We start from the raw sequence: 25,119 nt of genomic DNA, 5'->3' as shown, positions 1-25,119 counted from the left end.
GAGAGACAGCCGTCCCCATTTTAGAACATGCAGGGGGAGCTTCTGCCTCGCTGGAGCCCTTTGTTACTGCCTGCAGTTGCTGCTTCTCTGCCCAAAGCCACCCGGTCAGTGGTTAGCGCCCCCTGTAAGGGTCTCACACCACGCCCATCACTGATGGAGCCGGGAGAGCCTGCAGAGGTGGATTCCACCAGGGAAAACACATAGGTGAGGGACATCCCGTGTCAGGACGGAAACAAGCATGCTCCAAGGGCACAGTGAGGTAGAGAGACAGGGATCAAATCACCTAGGAGTCACAGGATAGTCAAGGACTTTTTTTTTTAACAACGAAACCTGTTTTTTCCAAATAAACTTAAAAAAACTATATTACAGTAAATAATAAAGTCACTGGTTTCAAAAAGTTATTTCAAGTAACCTGTACTTTACACAGTCAATAAACAAGAACAATGGGGCTATTTTTAACATAAATATTTTCATGAAAGCTTACAGGAGATAGGAGTAGTCCCCAATCAGCTTTTAGGGCTTTTTAAAGTGCCGATTCAAGAAATCACAAAAGTAAACTGTTCCAGATCGGTTTTAATAGCTCTCCTGATAATTTCGGGATCCTCCTACAACTGACCCAGAAGCTTAAAAAAGAAATTGCTAAGAAATGCTTATGTATTCCTAAGTTTAATCACTAACAATAACGACTGCTCTATCCTTATCATGAATTATTTATCAAAAACAAGGACAAGAGGTATCCCCGAGAGACAACAGGCAGTAAAACTGTAAGCGCACGATCACCTCTCAGCCTGTCTTGTGCTCCCCGGTCATTGCATAACCCTGGCGTCAGCAGGCGCGGAGCAGATGTGCCTCGCTGGCACCTGCCACGCTGCAGGCCTGGCCAACGTGTGCGGGCCTGCTTTCCACCAGAGACCTGTGCGTTAGACCAGCCTTCCTGATCAAGGACACACCGCCATGAACGACGTGAACAAGGACGGCAGACGGCGGTGGGGAGGCGGGGAGCTCTACTCTGGTCCGTCCCCAGACCAGTTAACCTAGAAGCACAAGGCACATTACTGGTCCCCAGTGTGGCCAAGTGTGGCATCCAGCGTTATTTGAAAATAATGCACACCAAGCTTCTCTGAAATGGTTAAACACACAAACAGAAGAAATTCAAATAAACAACTGCAGAAGCCCTGAAGCATCTCCTACTAATGATCTACAGTAAGCTGGTCAGAGGTCCGCTCAGCACATTGAAGAGGTGGTGGTGACAATGAGGATGTACAGAAGAGAAAATAAACAGCTCTGTCAAGTAATGTTTTACAGATTTGCTATTGCAAAATTAACTGCGATGTTGCTAAGAAAAATATTTCTAAGATCTGCTTGTTCCGTGCACTGCTGTTCACTTAAAGTTGGATGAAGCCCATCATCCTGACCTATTTCTACTATAACAAAGACAGAAACCTGGCCGAAAACTCAAGGTTTCTTTTCATCATTAGAGAAAGTCATTTTGAACAGCACATTTTCAACTCTCTCTGCTCCTTTTACTTTTACCTAAGAATGCTCACATCCATTTTTTTCCCAGAGTACAGCTGCATAGACTTACAACTTCTGATCTGCTCATTTGTATCATGAAATCACATCTCCTTTTTATGGGGATCAGAGCATACAGCCAGACCCGAGCTGGGCACTAGCCAGGCACGAGCTGGACAAAACAATTAACGCTGTGCCTCAGTTTCCTCATCTTGAAAAAAGACAGTAATAGGACATACCTTGTAAGGCTGTTGGTCAAGATTAAAGGGTTAACATAAGCAAAAGAAAGGGCACGTTTAAAGTGATAAGTGCTCGCTATTATTTTTAAAGAGAAACTTACAGGGGTCAAAACACTCAAGAATGACTCTACTAACAAATGCACAAACTTTCTGACAAAAGCTCTAAAAATGTTAGATATAGTCCAAAACGAATTCTCACTGCACCACATACCACGACTTAGAGAAGCTGTTCCCCTAAAAGTTCACCAGAGTATCTCAGGAGTTTGGAATGAAGGAAAATGAAGAACGACTTTCTTCACAGCTTATAAAAAAGCAGATCTGTTTGGGCCGACTGGGTCATAACAGGCACGAATGTGGTTCCTGTATTCGGTTCAAACTACAGCTACGGGCTTTTAAAACTTCTTTAAGGAGGAAAAAGGACACTTAACTCCCTTATTCCTGCAACTACACAGCAAGACAGTTAGATGCAGGAGCAGATGTGGAAGTTATTCTCCTTACGGGGACAGGGGGCAGCAGTCTGCAAGTTTATACGGGGCGATGCAGAGGACAGGGGGGTAAGAGGGCATTTGAACAGACAAACAGAGGCACGCAAGAGGAGCGCAGAGCTCCTCGTTTATGGTGCGTTTCCGTCTCCCAGTCACTAAAACGGCATAAACACTGCGGAACGGAGTCCCTAGGGGGACCGAACGGCACAGGCACGCTTTGGGTACCAAAGTTCCATCTTAGAGCTTTCCCGCGGGGGTGGTGGTGGGGGAGCCAAGTTGTGCACAAATCGGTCCTTTACTTGATATGCACGTGCGAGCAACCGTCTGCACCGGGCTCCTACCGACGGCCGGGAAGGAGGGGTGGGGAGAGCCCTCGAAAAGAGAAAGCAACCTGTTTGCAGAACCTCAATGCAGTTTCTCAGCAGGCACCCTCGGGGATGGGGGGTGTGGGGGGGGGGGGTGGTGGACAAAAACGGACGGCAGGAGGAGAACGGACACGACCAGCGTGTATCTGCTTCGCGAGCGTCCACCTTGCCTCGCAGAGGGGCGCAGGGGAGGCAGCGTTTTCGCTGGCGACGAGGGTCGCGGCTGCAGCGTGGGACAGGAGGTGGGGGAGTCTCCCAGCGCGCCCCCCGCGAGCAGGGGAAGCCGCAGCGAGGCCGGCGGGCTGGGCGCTGGCGCGGACCCCGCGGCGCCCCAGCCGCGCGACTCGGCCGCCCTGCCCGCCCGCACCGGGTACCGCCCCGGGCTGCGCCCCGGCGGCCGCCTGGATGCTCCCGCAGCACCTGGCGGGAAGCGGAGGACCCCCCACCCTCACCCCGATACCCCACGCCCCCCTCAGGCCGGGGCGCGCCCCGCTCTGGGCGCCGGGCCCGCCGCGCTCACCTCGCCGCCCGGCAGCGCTCGGGCTCGGGCTCTGGCGGCGGAGGCGGCGGCGGCGGCTCCTCCATGGCGGCTGAGGTGACGGCGCAGGCGGGCGGCGGCACCGGCGCGGCGGCGGCGGCGGCTTCTCTCATCCGTGCGCGGGGCCCCGCATGGCCGCGGCGGGCAGCGAGCGGCAGGCAGGCGCGGGGGGCCCGGGGCGCCCCGGGGGTGCGGGAGGGGCTCGGCTCCGCCCCCGCCGCGCTAGCCCGCCGCGGGAGCCGCTCGCGCAGCGGCCATCTTGGAGACGGCGGCCGGCCAGCGCCGGGCTACGGCGGGCGGCGAGGGACACGCTTCCGCGGGCGGCGGGCAGCGAGGGACGCGCTTCCCCGGGCGGCGGGCGCCGCGGGGGCGGCGGCGGCGGCTGGAGCGGCCCGGCGCGGAAGGGCGGGAAGGCGGGAGCCCGGGGCAGGGCTGCGGGCGCGGGCGGGTCGGCCGGGGGCGCGGCGCCGCCGTCTGGCTTCGCGCAGCTGGGCTGTGTACGGCGGGCGGTGCGCGCCGGTGCGCCCAGGTGGTCGGTCAGCGCTGGGCGTGCACCCCGCGCAGAGAGGCGCGGCCTCGGCGAGGCGGCGGTTCCCGACGTTCCCGTGCTTTGTAAACTTCAGCAAGGGGATCGTAGCCAAACGGACAGGCCGTCGTCCAGAGACAAGGATGGATGGATGCAACGCTGGTCGTTCACGCGCGGGCGCGGGCGCGGGCGCTTTGGGGGTCTTGGGAGGGGTCTGGGGGAGCGCTACGCTTTTGAAAGCGCCGTGAGCACAGACAAGACTCTGGAAACGCAGAACATTCAAGTCGCCCCGCTCTCTACAGGGCGGGAAAGAATGCTTATCTAACCTCCTGACCGCAGGATCACAGGAAGAGAGTATGGATCTTGCAGACACTCGGGTTGCAGTGCTCCTACACCGAGGGAGAAAGAGATGTTCCAAAGATTATTTCAGAGTCAAAGAAACAACTGCTGAAATTCCACCGCATCTTTTACTCACAGAGCATGCAGGGTTCACCGTTTTAAGTTGCAAGGCTTGACAAAATAAATGTCCCTAAAGGTGAAGTTCAGACTTAACTCAAAAAGAGCATCATTGAAAATTAAGTACAGTGTCTATTCATTCAAATGCGTTGGTGTTCAGAAGCTCGTTCGGTGGAGCTTGACTATGTAAGATACACTTATTGATTAAATGTTGATAAGAAGAGTGGCCAAGATGAAAAATTTTAGATATAATTAAAGGCCAGATAGCTGTATCACATTCAAAAGTTCGTTATATTGTATATACATATTCGTGCATTTCACATGCATATGTGAAATTAGCTATTGTGCACGCAGTACTTTACAGAAATTTCTCTGTAGTTTAAGAACTTTTTCAGTCTATATCCTCTGTTTTGTCGTTGTTCACTCACTCAGTTGTGTCTGACTCTGTGAACCCATGTACTGCAGCACGCCAGGCTCCTCTGTCCTTCACCGTCTCCCAGAGTTTGCTCAGACTCATGTCCATTGAGTCGGTGATGCCATCCAACCATTTCACCCTCTGTCCTCTCTTTCTCCTCCTGCTCTCAGTCTTTCCCAGAATCAGGGTCTTTTCCAGTGAGCTGGCTCTTTGCATGGGGTGGCCAAAGTATTGGAGCTTCAGCTTCAGTCTCAGGCCTTCCAATGTATATTCAGGGTTGATTTCCTTTAGGACTGACTGGTTTGATCTTGCAGTCCAAGGGATTCTCAAGAGTCTTCTCCAAACCACAGTTTAAAAGCATCAGTTCTTCAGCACTCAGCCTTCTTTATGGTCCAACTCTCACATTCATGAGAGTTGGACCATAACTTTGGAAAAACCATAGCTTTGACTATATGGACTTTTGTGGGCAAAGGGATGTCTCTGCTTTTTATTAATTGTAATTTTAGAATTATTAATGTGCTCTATTAAGATAGTCTATTATTATATGACCTGATAGTGCTGAATTTCCAAATTGAAATTCATTGTATTCAACACCATTCAACAAGTACTTATTAAATGCATGTGTGCCAGGAACTAAGCTAGATGCTGGGGATATAGTGGTAAGCAAAACAAAGTCTTTTCCTGTATAGTTCACTTCCTAGTTCAGTAAGGGGATGGGAACAAGAGACAGAATAAAAACAAATTAACAAGTAAATACTTAACATATCAGTGATAACTGGCATGGAGAAAAGTGAACTGGGAGGAGCTTGAAGGGGACGATGCTGTTTTACACAGATGGGTCTGAATAAAATGACTTGGTAAAAATACCACTATTTCAAAAGAAAACTGATACATTGTTATTTATTGAATTTCAGATTTTCTTTTGAAATAGTGATATGACCAAATCACTGAATTTTATCCTCACTAATAAACTTTTAAGTATTTTAATATTTTGAGGGACTTCCCTGTTGGTCCAGCGGTTAAGACTCTGTGCTCCCAATGCAGGGGATTCAGGTTCCATCCCTGGTCAGGGCAATAGAGCCTACGTGCTGCAACTAAAGATCCTGTGTGCTACATGCTACACCTGTTTATTTTGTGCAGCCAAATAATATTTTTTAAAAGGTATTTTATTTCCAGTTTTTTAAGAAATCTCCACACTGTTTTCCATAGCGGCTGTACTAGCTTGCATTCCCACCAACAGTGTAAGAGGGTTCCCTTTTCTCCACACCCTCTCCAGCATTTATTGCTTGTAGACTTTTGGATAGCAGCCATCCTGACTGGCGTGTAATGGTACCTCATTGTGGTTTTGATTTGCATTTCTCTAATAATGAGTGATGTTGAGCATCTTTTCATGTGTTTGTTAGCCATCTGTATGTCTTCTTTGGAGAAATGTCTGCCATATGACCCAGCAATCCCACTTCTGGGCATACACACTGAGGAAACCAGATCTGAAAGAGACACATGCACCCCAATGTTCATTGCAGCACTGTTTATAATAGCCAGGACATGGAAGCAACCTAGATGCCCATCAGCAGATGAATGGATAAGGAAGCTGTGGTACATATACACCATGGAATATTACTCAGCCGTTAAAAAGAATTCATTTGAACCAGTCCTAATGAGATGGATGAAACTGGAGCCCCTTATACAGAGTGAAGTAAGCCAGAAAGATAAAGAACATTACAGCATACTAACGCATATATATGGAATTTAGAAAGATGGTAACGATAACCCTATATGCAAAACAGAAAAAGAGACACAGAAATACAGAACAGACTATTGAACTATGTGGGAGAATGTGAGGGTGGGATATTTCAAAAGAACAGCATGTATACTATCTATGGTGAAACAGATCCCCAGCCCAGGTGGGATGCATGAGACAAGTGCTCGGGCCTGGTGCACTGGGAAGACCCAGAGGAATCGGGTGGAGAGGGAGGTGGGAGGGGGGATCGGGATGGGGAATACGTGTAAATCTATGGCTGATTCATATCAATGTATGACAAAACCCACTGAAATGTTGTGAAGTAATTAGCCTCCAACTAATAAAAAATTAAAAAAAAAAATAAAAGGTATTTTAATATTTTGCATCAGTCATGGTTCACAAATAATTCCTGAAGACAGCCTGGGGCCTGTCCTCAGGTCTCCCGGCTTGTAAATCTATAACATTCAATATACAGCCCAGCACTTGACAGATGTGTGCATTAATTTCCACTTGAGGGTACTCTTTTAGCAGACATCAAACAAATTTACACTTCTCATGGAAGGCATGTAGAAACCTAAGTGAACTAATATACTACGTGTTCAATTTAAGTGCTGGGTATTTTTCCTTCCTTCAAGTTCATTTTGTATCCTCTATCAGCCCTTGAGATGGTTGGATAGCATCACCAACTCCATGGACGTGAGTTTGAGTAAACTCCATGAGTTGGTGACGGACAGGGAGGCCTGGCGTGCTGCAGTCCATGGGGTCGCAAAGAGTCGGACTCGACTAAACAACTGAACTGAACTGATCAGCCCTTGGTGATACTCGTGTTCTCCTCCCATCCTAGGTCACTTCATTTCTGCAGTTCAGTGTTCCAGGTTTCAGGATCTGAGTTCATCTCCTTCTTCCCCACCCCAGCCTCACTCCCACTCCTTGCCTGGGCTCTCTAACTTGACGATCTGCAGCACCCTTCTCCCGGTCAGTATCTGAACCACCACCCACGCAGCCCCTGACTCATGGGCCCGGTCCCATCACACTCCCCACCCCCCCCCCCCGCCCCTCTGGAATCCATTCGCTTCTCTCCAGCCTCACTAGCTCAGACCACGGTGGCATCCCCCCTAGATAACCATGAGAGCCCTCCCGGTGTTAGCGTGCTCACTCCCCAACCCCTGTGTTCTCACTCTGCAGCCACCAAAACCTTTCTGAATCTCGATCTAAGCACATCACTCTTTGTTGTTGTTTAATCACTAAGTCGCATCTGACTCTTTGCAACCGCATGAACTGTGGCCTGCCAGGCCCCGGTGTCCATGGGATTTCCTAGGCAAGGACACAGGGGCGGGTTGCCATTTCCTTCTCCAGGGGATCTTCCTGACCAGGGATGGAACTCGAGGCTCCTGCATTTGCAGGCAAGGTTTTTGCCATCTGAGCCACCGGGGGAGCCCTATCACTCTTATCAGATTCATTTTATTGCCATCTCGTTGCTGTCACAATAAAGTCCTTGCCAGACCCTTTTGAGTTCTTCAAACGCTCGAGATGTGGTCCTGCTACTCAGATTGTGCAGACGGAGGTCCCATTCCGCCACCCTTTCACCTGGCCCGCCCTTCCCTCTCGTCCCCTTCCAGCCTGTCTTCTTAGGAGGCCACCTCTCCCCTGGTGACGTGCTCTCCCTAGGGCAGGGATGAGACGAGGGCCTTCCTACAGGCTGAGAATCAGCATCCGTCCAAATGGTGATTTAAAAATATTTGTTCCAAGGGGGCAAACTGACTTTATCTTCATAAAAGCTATTATTTTCACACTAATTCAAGGCCAGTGTGTAGAAGGAAGCTCAGAAAAGTATTGCCCAGCTTTCTGTAATTCTAGTTTTCCTAATCTTCCTTTACAATCTTCCAAGCCAGAATCTTTCTTGGAAGATATAGTAGGGGTTTTACATATTAATACAGTCAAACAGACCCTCTCCTTTTCTCTATTGATGTTTTCTTGGCCACTGGAGCCTGAGGGTACTATTTCAGCAGGAACCAAACAAATTTACATTCAGCTGATTAGGTTAAGGCTTCACTTGTATGAGCCCTACTTAATTTGTACTACATGTTCAATTAAAGTGCATGATTTTCTGTCCATACCCAGACCCTCACAGCCCTCAGCCCTCCTTTCCTGCTGGGGTGTCCACTCCTTCAGGACAGACCCCTTCTGTCATCCACCACTGACCCCTGACCAGCCCTGGAACAGTCCTGGAGGGAGGGTACCGAGGCTTTGTTCGGTGCCACAAACACTGGAGAAACTCAGGAAATATTGTTGCCTTCAGGAAGTGGGGTTTCTTTAACATTAATGAACTGTGATCATCGTCAGGTTTTTGTTTCTACATTTATCACTGTTTAGCACATAGCTGACCACATTGCCTTTAATCATGTTCTTAAAAACAATGACAGTAAAATCTTCAGAGAATTGTGTCTCACTCTGTCCTCAAGACTACATTCACAGAACCCTTATTAAGTTTCTTTACTTTAAAGTGAGTTCCAAAGGCCCAGATTAAAGCTCTAACCAAAGGACCAGTTTAGGTTAAGCGACAGAACACTGTGAACTTCACTCACCACTAGTTTCAGGCCCCACTCTGACACATGCTACCACTATGATGAAGTCTGAACCATCAGTTCAGTTCAGTCGCTCAGTCGTGTCTGACTCTCTGCGACCCCATGGACTGTAGCACACCAGGCTTCCCTGTCCATCACCAACTCCCAGAGCTTGCCCAAACTCATGTCCATCAAGTCAGTGATACCATCCAACCATCTCATCCTGTTGTCCCCACCAACATAGGGATAGGTCTGTGTATCTATATGTATCTGTCTGTGTATCTATATGTATGTATCAGTGTTAAGGGTATCATTATAATGCCTTAGCATCTTATCAAGGCTAATGTGTTAGCAGAAAGTAAATTTTATGGTTTTGTGGCAAGATAATAAAAAAAAGAATGTTTGTGCCAAGCTATATTGTAAATGTACAGATGTGAAAGTTAGACCATAAAGAAGGCTGAGCGCCGAAGAACAGTTGCTTTTGAACTATGGTGCTGGAGAAGACTCAAGAGTCCCTTGGACTGCAAGGAAATCAAACCAGTCAATCCTAAAGGAAATCAGCCCTGAATATTCATTGGAAAGACTGATGCTAAAGCTGAAGCTCCAATAGTCTGACCACCTGATGCAAAGAACTGACTCATTGAAAAAGATCCTGATGCTGGGAAAGATGGAAGGCAGGAGGAGAAGGGGAGGACAGAGGATGAGATGGTTGGATGGCATCACCGACTCAATGGACATGAGTTTGAGCAAACTCTGGGAGATAGTGAAGGACAGGGAGGCCTGGCGTGCTACAGTCCATGGGGTCGCAAAGAACCAGGCACAACTGAGTGACTGAACAACAACAACAAATGCTATAAATAGGGTTACATCTTTCTTTTAAAAACAACAACCACAAAACCTCTAAGACTATTGTTTTTTAATTATTATGAGCATGGGACCACGTTTTACTTGGAGTAAGCTTCTCCTGTCGCTATGGTTTTCGTGAGCTTTCCGCCTGAATTCTTCACCACCCCGGCCCTCACCTCTCCAGTGCCTCGTTGGTAGCTCTGCAAAGGCAAGAAGACAAGAGTACAAGCCTCCTGATCTTCTCATGACCAGAGGAGTAGATTCCTGTTCACTCCAGCACACAGGGAGAAAGGCTGCCTCAGTGACAGGGTGATGAGGACCTCACGCCTAGCAAGGAAAAACTAAACCAGGCCTTTCATACGTGGATTTTTTTTCCCCCAAAAGATACTCTGACCTGTGTTTCTACCGACTAGTAAAGCACAAGTAAATGCTGAAGCTGAAGCTCCAGTACTTTGGCCGCCTGATGCGAAGAGCTGACTCATTGCAAAAGACCCTGATGCTGGGAAAGGTTGAGGGAAGGAGGAGAAGGGGACGACAGAGGATGAGATGGTTGGATGGCATCACCGACTTGATGGGCATGAGTCTGAGAAAACTCCGGGAGTTGGTGATGGACAGGGAGGCCTGGCGTGCTGCAGTCCATGGGGTCGCAAAGAGTCGGACAAAACAACTGACAGCAACGGTAAAGCACACAAAAATTGAACGCGTACGAAACATAATTAGTTGCCACATCTTTTAAGCAGTCCTTGGAACGTTTACCTTTCGTCTTTCTCTTTTGAATATTGGCAAGTTAGGTAAAATCTCCCTTGGTTTTTTTTTTTTTTTTCCTGAGAGGTAATTTGACTGTTTTTCTTATTTCTCCACCAGGATCCAAATCATCCCTTATTTCAGAGATTCTTCTTTGCGCAAACAACAGATGTAAAGAGAGTCCCCCCACCCCCCACTCCACCCCAGGCTCTGAATCATTAAACAAAGGGCAAACAATTACTCTTGCTCTTCTTTTCAATGGTTGGATTGTTACGAGTGAAACTAATAAAGGAAAAGGAAGAGGGCGTCAGCCTAGAACGAGCTGGACTCTGGAGGGTGGGAGATGTGTTAGTGGACACCCGAAGTGAAGAGCCTCCTCTGGAAACACAAGCAGTGAATGTCAGAGGAGCCCACGCCCCCTCTCTGACTTCTTCACCCCCTTCTACGGGATCCTGTCAATGCGAGGAATGGGGGGCGTGGCGGGGGGGTGACTGAAAAATGAAATCTCTGAGACAGCTTGCTTCTTCTTGTTGTCCAAAAATTTCAGTCATTTCCCCACCAAAAGGGCCATAGAACTTGCCTGATCCTCATCCTTTCGCTTCTCTTTCAGACATCCAGGTGGGACTTTTAGAGAACTGTGAAACTGCAGTTTCTAAATCAGTTTCAGATCCCTTCAAACCAATAAGCGTAGACTGCACACAGCCCGGAGCCAGGCACGGAGAACCAGTGAGGACCAACGCCGGGCCCCCACGCCCTCTGCCGGGGGCTTCTGCTCCCCTTTCCCTACGTGCCAGTGTCCCCTCCTTCCACATGTAGTTCGGGGGGGCTCCCACCTCCTCTGGGAAGACTTCCCTGAGCCCCATATGCCTGCCCCACCCTGACAGTGAGGTGCTCCCCCTAAGGCCCCCATAACATCTCAGGCAAACTCTTCAGTTCAGTGAGGTTCAGTCACTCAGTCGTGTCCGACTCTTTGCGACCCCATGAACTGCAGCATGCCAGGCCTCCCTGTCCATCACCAACTCCCGGAGTCCACCCAAACTCATGCCCATTGAGTCAGTGATGCCATCCAGCCATCTCATCCTCTGCCATCCCCTTCTCCTCCTGCCTTCAATCTTTCCCAGTATTAGGGTCTTTTCCAGTGAGTCAGCTCTTTGCATCAGGTGGCCAAAGTATTGGAGTTTCAGCCTCAACATCAGTCCTTCCAATGAACACCCAGGACTGATCTCCTTTAGGATGGACTGGTTGGATCTCCTTGCAGTCCAAGGGACTCTCAAGAGTCTTCTCCAACACCACAGTTCAAAAGCATCAATTCTTTGACACTCAGCAAACTCTTAGTTTAGCACTATTTACATCTCTTATCTGGTTGATGACAGGCGTATTTCTTACCCTGTGACCTTCTCAAGAGCAGGCAATATTTTTTACTATCACTATCTTTAACACCTGGTATAAGATCCTATACATAACACATGTTCAGTAAAATGTCTTGAAAAAATAAACTTATGGATGAATGGATGGATCTAACTGGGGAAATAACCCTAAGGTAACAGTTGTTTATTGTTGTTGTTTAGCTGCTAAGACATAGCTGACTCTTTTGCAACCCATGGACTGTAGCCCGCCAGGTTCCTCTGTCCAAGGGACTTCTCAGGCAAAGAAAACTGGAGTGGGTTGCCATTTCCTCCTCCAGGGGATCTTTCTCGGATCAGTGATTGAAACCACACCTCCTGCATTAGCAGGAGGATTCTTCACCACTGAGCCACTTGGGAAGCTATAAGGTAATAATCACTGTGGTATAAGTAGACCCTAAAAAACATCAAAAGGCAGATTTTCTAGGAGATGTTCTAAAGAGAGACAACCAAAGTGGATACAAGTAAGGGAAAAAAAATAACTATATAAAATAGACGTTCACTATGAGGCATAAGGACTTCCCTAGTAGCTCAGTGGTAAAGAATCCGCCTGCAATGCAGGAGCTGCAGAAGACATGGGTTCAATCCCGCGGTCGGGAAGATCCCCTGGAGGAGGGCATGGCAACCCACTCCAGTATTCTTGCCTGGAGAATCCCATGGACAGAGGAGCCCGGCGGGCTACAGTTCATAAGGTTGCAGAGAGTCAGATACGACTGAAGTGACCTAGCACACACACGCACATGAGGCATAAAAGCAGTGTTAACTCACATCATGCGAGGCTAGAAGGGACAAAAAGTGTTAGAAAAATAACCTGGATTCTAATACTGACAGTAGAGAATCTTAATGGCTCTTCGGGCTGTCTGTGTCTATATACTTACCAGCAAACAAAACGCTCGTATTTGCAGCCCAGCCAAGTTAACACATAAAATTAAACATCACTCAGGGTGTCCAGCGCCGAGAGAGAGCTAAATAAGAGGGGAACAGGAGGAAGGAGGGAGGTCACAGTAGCTCAGCACCTCCTAGGTTTGTATTTCTCCAAACAGGATCCTTAGACCACAGGCGTTGCAAGCTCTGTATGGAAATGCAGATCGCTAGGCCCCACCCAGGAATCAGTGAATCAGAACCCCTGGGTTAGGACTCAGGCATGTTTCAGACAAATTCCTGGGTTATATTTGTTAATAAATATAAGTACCAGAAATATATTATAAATATTATAAAATATACTGTATATCTATTATACATCATAGAATTAACATTTACATATAAATGTGATATAAACCTATTATATGGAGCTTCCCTGGTAGCTCAGATGGTAAAGCGTCTGCCCGCAATGCGGGAAACCCGTTTTCGATCCCTGGGTTGGGAAGATCTCCTGGAGAAGGAAATGGCAACCCACTCCAGTATTCTTGCCTGGAGAATCCCACGGATGGAGGAGCCTGGTGGGCTACAGTCCATGGGGTCGCAAAGAGTTGGACATGACTGAGCGACTTCACTTTCACTTTTCAAACCTATTAAGTAAATATTATATAATATTTTTATTAGGACTCATATAAATCGGTGTGAGACCCAGAGCCAGTTGTCACATTAGATCTTTGGTTTTCTTTGTATCTTTGCTCGAATTCTGCACCTGGTGCGGCAGAGGAAGTTGAAAACGTTGTATTGGCCAACTGATCACAGAGCTAGAATTGTCAAAGTGTCCAAAACATGACTATCATAAAGCAACACATGTGGCCCATTCTGGAAGGAGGCTGATGAGAGACAACTTCAGGCAGAAGGTGGCATTTGAGCAGGGCCTTGAGACACCCTCATAGCTCAGTTGGTAAAGAATCCGCCGGCAATGCCGGAGACCCCCGTTCGATTCCTGGGTCAGAAAGATCCCCTGGAGAAGGGATAGGCTACCCACTCCAGTATTCTTGGGCTTCCCTGGTGGCTCAGCTGGTAAAGAATCTGCCTGCAATGCAAGGGACCTGGGTTTGATCCCTGGGTTGGGAAGATCCCCTGGAGAAGGGAAAGGGTACCCATCCAGGATTCTGGCCTGGAGAATCCCATGGGCTGTATGATCCGTGGGGTCGCAAAGAATCAGAGACGCCTGAGCGACTCTCACTTGAGAGACCAGTGGGATGTCACAGCTGGGGCGGGGGGGGCGCTGTAGGAGAGAGGAGGAGAAGAAAGACGCACGCAGTTCCTGGGGACAGATGGACAGACGGACAGATGGAGCTCACTGTGGTGTGGTGGCGAGGGTGGGATGACCTCGGGGATCAGAAAGAGAAGCATTTCAAATGTCATTCTCTTTATGTGCAAACCGCAGAGGCTCCTGGATAGCCAAGTTATTCGTCTCAGTTTAGAGCCTTTTTTTAGCCTTTTTTAAACACAGTTTAGAGGTTTTTTTTTTTTCCTTATTGTGATTTTTTAATTGATTTTGGAATGTTTCACTTTTTGATGTATTACACGTTATATTTTGTATGTGCTTATTCTTAGCATGGGCTCCCCAGGTGGCAGTGGTGGCAAAGAACCCCCCTGCAACGCAGGAGACGTTAAGAGACCTGGTTCCATCCCTGGGTCGGGAAGGTCCCCTGGAGGAGGGCGTGGCGTCCCCCTCCAGTGTTCTTGCCCGGAGAATCCCACGGACAGAGGAGCCTGGCAGGCTGCAGTCCATGGGATCACGAAGAGTGGGATGTGACTCAGGTGACTTAGCACGCACGCATTCTTTGCATGCTTTAGATTTTACCTTTTGTGCAATTTGGGGGTTGGGAGAGGAGTTGTGGCTTTTAACATTTAGAAAAATTTTTTTAAACAATTGTATTTATTTTTGGGTGTGCTGGGTCTTCACGGCTGCACAGGCTTTTCTCCAGCTGCGGTGAGCACGGGGCACTCTTCCCCGCGGTGCACGGGCTTCTCATCGCGGTGCCTTCTCTTGTTGTGAAGCACAGGCTCTAGAGTGTGGGAGTCAGGGTGCTAGAGCACAGGCTTAGTTGTTCCGAGGCACGTGGGATCTTCCTGGATCAGGGATCAAACCTGTGTCTCCTGCATTGGCAGGCGGATTCTTTACCACTGAGCCACCAGGCAGAGAAGGCAAGGGCACCTCACTCCAGTACTCTTGCCTGGAAAATCCCATGGACGGAGGAGCCTGGTAGGCTGCAGTCCATGGGGTCGCTAGGAGTTGGACACAACTGAGTTACTTCACTTTCACTTTTCATTTTCATGCATTGGAGAAGGAAATGGCAACCCACTCCAGTGTTCTTGCCTGGAGAATCCCAGGGACGGGGGAGCCTGGTGGGCTGCTGTCTATGGGGTCGCACAGAGTCAGACACGACTGAAGTGACTTAGCAGCAGCAGAGCCATCGGGGAAACCCCTTAACTTTTTATACAATTTTTAAAGGTTACTACAAAATCTTGGCTAATTCCCTGTGTCCTACATTACAGCCTTGAGCCCATCTTACACTGGATAGTTTGCACCTCCCACTCCCCCAACCTCTATATTGCCTCTTCCCATCTCCCCACTGCTAACTAGTTTGTTCTCTGTGTATCCATTACGGGCTTTCCAGGTGGCGTTACTGGTAAAGAATCCACCTGCCAATGCAGGAGACCTAAGAGACATGGGTTCAATTCCTGGGTGGGGAAGATCCCCTGGAGGAGGGCACGGCAACCCACTCTGGTATTCTTGCCCGGAGAATCCCATGGACAGAAGAGTCTGGCAGGTCGCCAAGGGTCAGACAGAACTGAAGCAACTGTGAGCACACACTCACGTATCAGCTTAGAGTCTCCATGTGATTCTTTGTACAATACCAGGTGTCACAACAAGAGGGCCGATTAAAATGCACGCCGGAGTAGCCGTGGTTCCCCAGCTGCAGTACCTTGGCCTGAGCCCGTGGTGCTTGGGTCAGGTCCCGAGAGTTTCAGCCCCGGTCGATGTGTAAACCCATGGAGGACTGAGACCCGGGGACTGGAACTCTTCCTCTCAGTTGGCAGCCTGGTGTGACTCATCCATCCTGGATCCCCAGGCCGTCAGAGCCTCCCCAGGTCCCGTTTGGCTGGGCGCCGGGGGGCGGTGTGAAAGCAGAAGCCCTGCAGGTGGCTGGGATGCGTCAGAGCTCATCCGAGCAGGTCAGAAGCCAAACTTCTGTGCCCGCGGGCAGCCAGCCTGACCCTGCTGCTAGGATGAGGCCATCAGTGGGCGTGTGCAAAGGGGCCGCACACCTCGGCCACACGAGGACAGGTGTGTGGGAGGGCACTCTGCTTACTTCATCTGGGCTCTGGGTGTGCTCCCCTTTCCTCTTTGAACGTGAAAAAGCAGCCATCACGCCTGCACGTGGAGACAGCCCTTGTGATCCGGATAGAGGCTGGTCCTCGTCCTCGTCTGTCCCCGCACACTCCTCGCTTGAACGGACACTGCGTGCCGGGTGCAAACCCATCCCGGGGGGCTTCCTTACACCTGGGGTCCGTAGTCTACTGCCCACAGCTCTCAGGTTTCCAAATTCAATATCTCATCTCCTGACTATTAGGGCTTCCGAGGTGTCGCCGTGGTAAAGAATCTGCCTGCTGATGCTGGAGACTCGGGAGACTCGAGTTCAATCCCTGGGTCGGGAAGATCCCCTGGAGGAGGAAATGGAAACCCACTCCAGTATTTTTGCCTGGAGAATTCCATGAACAGAGGAGCCTGGTGGGCTACAGTCCATGGGGTCGCAGAGTCGGACACGACTGAGATTGAGCACGCACCAAATTATTAGCATTTAAAAAAGAAAGATTCTTCCTCAGCCAGTTTCTCTTGCAAATCAGCCTTCCTTTCTTAGAAGTGGCTCTTAGGCACTTTAGATTGAGATCAAGGTTGGTTTTTAAAACACACTCGTGTTGAGTTTAAGAAAGAACACCATCAACAGCAGAGCACAAAACAAGTAATCTAAGCAACGCGCGCGAGACCTCTGGCTCTCTCATGATCACAGGCACTGAAATGTTTAGAGGAGAAAAACAAGATATCTTAAAAGATGTTTCCTTATCAACATTAACAGTTTCAATAACTGCAAATTACGCCCTCCCTCCCCTTATTTTGCAGCACTTGCAGGACACTCTTACTCCAGGGGAGCTTATTATTCACCGACTGTATGCAGGCTCTGGGCTGGCTACGGAGGAAAAGGCCAATTTCTCTGGGGCATCTGCGATCTGGTTGGGAGATAAGAACACTGAGGTAACCACGTCAGGCCCTGTCTGCCCTGCTCTCTGCCCATCCTTCTGGATCCAACCTGTCACCTCCTCTGTGACAAAGTCCTCGGCCTCTCCAGGTCTCTCCCTGCCTGGGCCTGGCATTCTCAGCCCCTCTGACCACTTTGGGGAGCCCAAGCCTTCACGTGACAATTGCTTGTCCTGCGTGGGCTGTGTCTGTCCCCGAGCTGGGTGGCAATCTCTAGGGGGGACAGAGATCTATGTTTTTTCCATGTTCTCCTCCGCAACGAGCACATGGACAAGCCTCACTAAAGAGCCAAGGGATAAAGCAACGGCACTCAGACCTCACAAGGCGCCACTCCCCGTGTCTCAGAGAGGACGATGACCAGGAAGTCATCAAGGCCAGTAACTGTCATCAGTTATGAGCTGGAGGTTCCAAAGGCCAAGATCAGTAGATTATCTACTTTCACATCAAAACCAATCATACCTAGCCTTGCATGTGTTCTTAACTAATTTCTGATAAACAAATAAACAAAAAAAGCATCCCGGTGGCTCATCTTGGAGCACCCAGACAATCCTGGGGAGCAGTGTAGGAAGGAGACGTGAGGGGTGTTTGATTCTCCGGGCAAGAATACTGCAGTGGGTTGCCCTTTCCTTCTCCAGGGGATCTTTCCAAGCCAGGGATCGAACCTGAGTCTCCTTCATCGCAGGTGGTTCTTTACCATCTGAGCCGTATTTAAATATCTGGGCAGATCACTTTTCTAGGGATGGCAACTATGTTCTGTCACAATCAGCAAGTCCAGGACACCCCAAACTATCACAGGTAGCCAAGAGATCAGCCTGCTGAGGGACTTCCAGAACAATTCTTTCCTCTCCCTGTTGGCCAGACCATTGGCTCACAGATCTGACTGTGAAGAGACGCTAGCTTTAAACTGAAATCCACACTTGTGCCCAAGATGTATCTGGGATCCTGCCGTGACACGGTGCCTGTACAATGCTGTCCCTGGATTCTCAGCCACTACCAGCCTCCTCTCTATTCCTCGGGGAAAAAATAACACCACCTACTCTATTCTTTGTTCGTTAGACCTATTTTCCAAACCTGTCATCACCTCTGAAACTCTTCTGAATGATTTCTGTTTCCTGTCTCAGCAGGTTGTGAAACCATACAGAGAGTGTTTTCCTGACCCTTCTTTCAATTCTCATCAGAACTGGGCACATCTTTCTGGGTTTGACTGCAGTTACATTTTAAATCCTAAATTCCAGTTTACTTCTCCTGGTCTCAGTGGGGTATATAGGGCTGGAGATAAGAAATCCATTGACTCTTTTTTTTACATCTTTGCCTCTTGTAAAAACCATATATTCTTTGAAATACTTATTTTTTTTAACAGACTCAGATTCCAAACAAGCTGAGTAAGTTTCTCCAAAATTTACAAGCATTTCAGAAAATTTAGAGACGCTTTTTACCTGCCTGCAGGGAAAAGCTAATTCTTTAGTTATTGAAACTCAGTTTATCTCCAGGCCCTGACCAGAGCACAGTTGGGTCCGGGAGTCTCTCAACAGACTCACCTCATTTCTGGTGCCAAGTTCTTCCTGCAGACTTCAAGCCACAACATGATTTCAGGTGACAGTTTATTCCCAAGTTTTATAGAGTTTTAAATGTCCTGTTGTTACTGAGATTTAAAAGAACTAGAGCTCACACATGATACAGGAGAGAAGAGGCATCATTTAGTTGTTTATTTACACACCAATTTGTTGAACACCATTTGTTGCCCAGCGCCTGTCTGCAGCTGTGAACGACCCCAAAGAGGAAGGAAAAAAGAGAAGACGGATGTCTTTATAGCTTATACCAGTTACTAAGGGTTCCTGGTGTAACATAAGAATAATCCTACCACTTATGAATTTTTAAGTGGTTGATATCTGGAAAGAAATTAGGACTGTGCCCAGCATGTAAGCAAACATTCAGGAAGCTACTATTGATATAATTGTCATTATATCTCTCCTTCATTAAGATACTTGTCAAACTCTTTTTAAAACTGTAAGTGAAGATATTACCTATTTGGCAGGGGGTGCAGGCTTGATCCCTGGTCAGGGAACTAAGATCCCACATGCCACATGGCCAAAAATGTTTTTTCTTTTAATTTTAATAAAAATTAAAAAATAATACAACAAACACACAAAAGAGATATTACCTATTTGGACATCAAAACCCTATTTTATAAATAATATAAAATATATGATAATATATGAATATATAGCATATTGTTCATATTTCTATTACTATTTTATTAATAATTACAGTGTATGTAATTGTATATTTATAACACCTTATTACATTTTTATTGTATTTGGTGTTATCTGATAATTGTCTAATGACATTCTATATTAATATGGTGGATATAAAATATAAGTACAATAAATTCCATTTAGAATAATGAGAGTTTTAAAGAGTCATATCTTCCAGTAGGGATATAACCATGAGCCACGTATGGAACATTTTTGGGGGGTGGGGGCTGGACCCTGTGGCATATGGGATTTTATTTCCCATACCAGGCATTACCCCTGCAATGAAAGTACAGAGTTTTAAGCACTGGACCACCAGACAAGTCCCGTGGAATTCTTAATTTTCTAATAGCCACACTGAAAAAACAAAAAGAAATAGGTAGAATTAATTTTAACAGTATATTTTATTCAATCCTAATAATCAAAATATCATAATTCCGACATGCAGGTGATACAAAACTTTTTCAATGAGATATTTTACTTTTCCACACTAAGTCTCCAAAACCCAGGGCATCTTCCTCTCACAGGGCATCTCGGCACAGATGGGCAACATTTCAGAGACCCAGGAAGAGCCGCATGTGGCAAGCATAGTGGACACGGCGGCTCTAGCTGACTAATTATAACTGATAATAATAATTATACAAACCGTTGTATTCTTTGTATTTATTGCCCTGGTTGCCAGGAAACCCAAAGCCAAATCTGGTGCTCAATTATAGAGATTTTCTCATCCAGAGTGCCTCTAAAATTTATTTCTCTGCCTCCTCAATGGATACAAATCTCTTTGTTTTGTGTGTCCTTTTAGAGGAGTTAATTGAATATTAACACAACCAGACAATCACCTCTTTTTCATAATAATGATAATTTATCACTCACAGTATGCCAGGCAGGCGGCCACGAGATTTACATGTGTCACACGGTAAAGCGATGTTACCACTGAGACCACAACCCAGGTCTGATTCTAAAGCCTTCATTCTCGACGGCGGAACTCTCATGGTGCCTCCAGCAAGGACTGGCACCCCGTGCCATGAACCGCACGTACACTAGGTCTTCCGATACTCAGCAGACACCTGTGGAGCGGTCAAGTCGCTCCCATTGTACCGGAGAGGATCCAGGCTCAAAGGTCAGGTGCCCGAATGGAGGTCCAGCTGATCAATCTCAGAACCTGCATGTGGCCTGAGGCTCTAAGTCCATTCACTTTCCAACTGCTCTCTATTCTACCCCAAGTGTGTCAAACCATAATTTTTAAGGGATCCAATCAGTCCCTTTTGGAGATCAACACATCACAAAGGGATTCACACGAAAGCGATAATATGAGCTCCTTTCCTGAACCAGTCACTCTCTCCCCCTCCAACCCCAGTGCTGGGGACTCACAAACCGGAACAGACAAAACCTCTGGCCCTATGAAGTTTGTCGTGGAAGAAATGCTAAGTGAAGACAACGTCACAAAATTATAAATTCTCTACTGAATTTTGCATGGCAAGCGCTAAGCAAATATTTGCAAATAAACACATCTAGCCAAGGCTAAATGAGTAAAACAAATAAGAAAATACAGTTCAAAGCACTTGAAACTGAGTGGATGCATGCATGTGTCACCGCTGCCCGCCACCCACCCAGTTCTCCTAAAATGCCCTGGACGCCCTCCATAGTCTTAAAGCGTATCCAAAGGGCAAAATGGCCTCGAGAGGAGACAGCCCACACTCTGTCTCAGCATAAGCGGATACTCAGTGCCATCAGCTAAATTGCTTCAGTGGCTTGTGGGGGTCACAGGATGAGAACTCGCAGCTGCTTTCTTTAACGTCTGGCAGGGGCTTGTAAATGTGCTTCATCAACTTGGACACATACAGGCTGTTAGCAAACACACCAGCATAAGATGTTCTGGTTTTGTTTGCTGCTGCTGCTTCCACTTTCTCCCCAACACTGGGGCTTGACTCGACACGGGCTTCGCTAGGAAATGAGTGTGAGGCTCGGTGCCCTTTAAAATCATTAAACTTTTCTGAAGGCAGCAGCTTTCAGCCCAGGTTCTTAATGTTCTCCTCCTGTGGCCACACAAGCAGGCACTCAGAGGAATGATTTACTAAAGCTTATGACTCACGAATCGAAGGGGTGTTGCTGGCACGCCAATGCCCTATTCTCCGTTGTTCGGAGATTACATCTAATTCTATAAATACCCCAGTCTTAAGCCTAACCTTTACATCACTGGTCCCCAACCTTTTTGGCACCAGGAACTGGTTTCGTGGAAGACATTTTTCCAAGGACCAGTGTGGGGGCGGTGGGGAGGGAACGGTGGCTTCAGGATAATTCAAGCACAGAATGTTTACTGTGCACTTTGTTTTTGCTGTTGTTCAATCACTAAGTCATGTCTGACTCTTTGAGACCCCACGAACTACAGCATGCCAGGCTTCCCTGTCCATTATTTCTCAGAGTTATCTCTCAAACTCATGTCCATCGAGTCGGTGATGCCATCCAACCATCTCACCCAGTGTCGTGCCCTTCTCCTCCTGCCCTCAATCTTTCCCAGCATCAGGGTCTTTTCCAATGAGTCGGTTCTTCACATCAGGTGGCCAAAGTATTGGAGCTTCAGCATCAGTCCTTCCAATGAATATTCAGGACTGATTTCCTTTAGGATGGACTGGTTGGATCTCCTTGCTGTCCAAGTGACTCTCAAGAGTCTTCTCCAACACTAAGTTTGAAAGCATCAATTCTTCAGCGCTCAGCCTTCTTTATGGTCCGATGCACTTTATTTCTAATCTAATGCCACCTCTGGTCTATCAGGAGGTACCAGTCCACCGCCCGGAAGTTGGCGATCCCTGTTTTAAATGACGTGTCTGTTTTCATGCTATAGTGTCCTTAGGTATCCTCTCCAAAGCCAATGGTTTTGAAGGCATTCATCCCCTGAGACTTGGGCATGCGTAAGTCACTAAGTCACGGTTTTCACTGGATGGTTACCTGCTTTCTGTTCACCTAAGTAGCAGTAGTTGCTCTTTAGGCCATTAGGGCTGCAAGGAACAGAAGCCATCTCTAATCAATTCAGTGTCATTAGGACGCAACGGACCTGCAAATGGACCCTGCTGCAGAAGGTAGGTTTGAGAGCTGACACAGGGCTTCTCCCGGCTCGGCATCCTCCTGCCCCCCTTAGCTTGTCCCTCCCAGCCAGTGTCCTCTGAGCCGGGATGTGAAGGTGTGGGTGGGGTTTCCACCAGGTTTTCTTTCTTTCTTTTTCCTTTTTTTTTTTTTTTTTTGAGATGTATTTGCTGTGGATCAGTTTTAAAGTCTTTATTGAATTTGTTACAGTATGGCTTCTGTTCTGTGTTTTGGTTTTTTGGCCACAAGGCACACGGGACCCCTGCTCCCCAAGCAGGGATTGAACCTGCACCCCCTACATTGTCTTAACCGCTGGACTATCCAGGGATGATCTAGGTTCTGTTTCTTGATATGAGTCCTAATCAGGCTGGGTTCCCTCTATGCAGATGAATCGAACTAAGCTCTCAGGATCCTGTGCAATGTAACTGCTTGTTTTCCAATAAACAATTTTACATAAAGAACCCTGCATAGCTCCAATAATACTGCTAGAAGGCCTGGAGAACCAGGCTCGGGGCCTCAGGGAACAAAGTATGCTGCAGAACTGGTTGTCCCAGGCCACTGCGGACAGCGCTCCACCTCTGGACAGCAGACCCCACAGCTTGCCAGCCCCTTCCACTAGCCCCTGAGCCAACTCCCTGACTCCCCAACACAATGCTGCTCCGTGAAGCTTCCCCACCACCTCACCTCCTGGTCCTCAGGCTGGCGTGGGTGCAATTGACGAGTGCAATAGAAGACACAGTCTTGGGGCCAGTGTCTGCCATTTTCAGCTTCTGCAGGGAGAACCCACGTGCGTGCTAAGTCACTCCAGTCGTGTCTGACTTGTGTGACCCCATGGACTGTAGCCCGCCAGGCTCCTCTGTCTGTGGGATTCTCCAGGCAAGAACACTGGACTGGGTTGCCATTTCCTCCTCCAGGGGATCTTCCCGGGCCAGGGAAGGAACTCACATCTCTTCTGTCTCCTGCATTGGCAGGCAGGTTCCTTACCAATAGTGCCACCTGGGAAGCTGCACAGAGACTCAGAAAGCAGGAGTCAGACACGGGGTGGCTGACAACACGTTATTACATCTGTTTTGTGTCTTCTACCACATCTGCAAGGGACTCCATTTGGGGGCACACCCTAATTCAAACAACTCCAGGAAAATTGGTCCTGGTGACAGATACGTGGGCTTCCCAGGTGACGCTAGTCGTAAAGAACCTGCCTGCCAATGCAGGAGACATAAGAGACACAGGTTCGATCCCTGGGTCAGGAAGATCCCCTGGAGGAGGGCACAGCAACCCACTTTAGTCTTCTTGCCTGGGGAATCCGATCATGGACGGAGGAGCCTGGTGGGCTACAGTCCATGGGGTCGCAAAGAGTCAGTCACTATTGAAGTGACTCAGCATGATCACACAACAGATACATGGAATTGACTTAGAAGATGTTTTAGGAGATGCTCTGGGGCTAAAGGAGGTCAGATACAAGTCAGCAGGCAGGGGGCTCAGAGCATGGAAGCAGGGGTGTCCTGAAATCAGGCTGCGTGGCAAGAGGAACACCTCTTACCAGATTTAACACTGCAAGGGAAAAGTAAGTGTAAGAGACAACTTTTGGGCAGGGGACAGGGCGGGGAAGAGGTTGGAAGGGATTACATTACTTTGAAAAAATTTATAGGTTTGTAATGTCTGTATTTTTCCAGCTGCCAGTCTATTTGAAATCTGCGCAGTTTGCTACAGAAAACAAACAAACAAAAATTCTACACAGGGGCCACTGTCATTATAAAATTCTGTTATTGTTTGCAAATATCTTGCATTTGGATGAAAAGGTTACTAGCTTATCTGCTTCCGAATAAATTTCTTTTTTTTTTTTTACTTGAAACTATGCTTTTCTTGAAGTATGCAAGCCAGGTTCAATTAACTCATATCAAACATATTGTATCTGGATTTTCTCGGCAGTGTGTCTGAGTGACAGGAGGAAGCCTTTGAAGCCCGAGCCACACAGCTCTGCAGAGCCCGACCAAGAAACAGGGGCCCAGGGCCTGAGGATAGAAGGGTCGGAGATGGGAAATGGGGAACAAAGCTACACTCATGAAGATTCTAACCTATAAATCTGAAGGCCAAGGAACTACTATAGGAGCTAAATATTAATAGAAGCTAAAACTGCAGTCAAGAGAAGGGACTAAAAATAAAGCTCCAGTAAGGACCAAGCAACCACAGGCTAAGCCCCAAATTGAGTGTATGTGCATGGAAACTTCTTTCTCCTCTGGGCTTCACGAGAGCTCCCAGTGGCTTGACTGTGATGCCGGGTGAAACAAATACCCTACACTGGGGTTAAAAACGTGACTTTTACTCTCTCAATCCCTAACCTCTAGCCACTGTGGTTAACTCTGCAGATAACAGGAGGCGTCCTCTGGGCTTAACAGAATTAAGCATGAATTCTTACTTACTAGTTGGCATCCTAGACATGAGCCAATTCTTAGGAAAGACTGAAAAGAAGGTTAATACAGTCTTCTGGCCATTTTCCAGTCCTGAAGTTGTAAAATCAACACAGCTGAACTTGCAAACAAGAGCTCCCATTCTTTTACACGTTACCATCTCTGGGCACTAACCTTTGATATTTCAGACTTGGCTGGAAATTAGTTAATTGTGAGGCCTACTCACATTACTTGGAACAAGAACATGTTTTGGAAATAATGTCTGAAAATACCTTTAGGGTAGCACATGGAATCGTCAGGTTATTAAGATGTGTTTATCGTGCATTTAATGAGTGGCAGTTTGACGTGAATCTGACCGT

The 25,119-nt window shown here is 47.8% G+C and overlaps 1 protein-coding gene across 6 annotated transcripts in view; it reads right to left on the bottom strand.

Moving 5' to 3' along the window:
• MAP3K4 (mitogen-activated protein kinase kinase kinase 4) overlaps window positions 1–25,119 on the bottom strand; it is a 139,296-nt gene that overhangs the window by 98,739 nt on the left and 15,438 nt on the right. Inside the window, exon 1 of one of the 6 annotated variants that reach the window (XM_043888467.1) lies at window positions 3,122–3,397. The exons of the other annotated variants lie outside the window; for them this stretch is intronic. Within the exon in view, the coding sequence (XP_043744402.1) occupies window positions 3,122–3,252 (131 nt within the window). The 5' untranslated portion in view covers window positions 3,253–3,397. Of the gene's footprint in view, window positions 1–3,121; window positions 3,398–25,119 lie in introns of those variants that run through there. 6 annotated transcript variants of the gene reach the window in all.

Source organism: Cervus elaphus, chromosome 26 (genome assembly GCF_910594005.1).
Source record: "Cervus elaphus chromosome 26, mCerEla1.1, whole genome shotgun sequence".
Lineage (NCBI taxonomy): Eukaryota > Metazoa > Chordata > Mammalia > Artiodactyla > Cervidae > Cervus > Cervus elaphus.
This window is presented reverse-complemented; position numbering and strand designations above follow the sequence as displayed.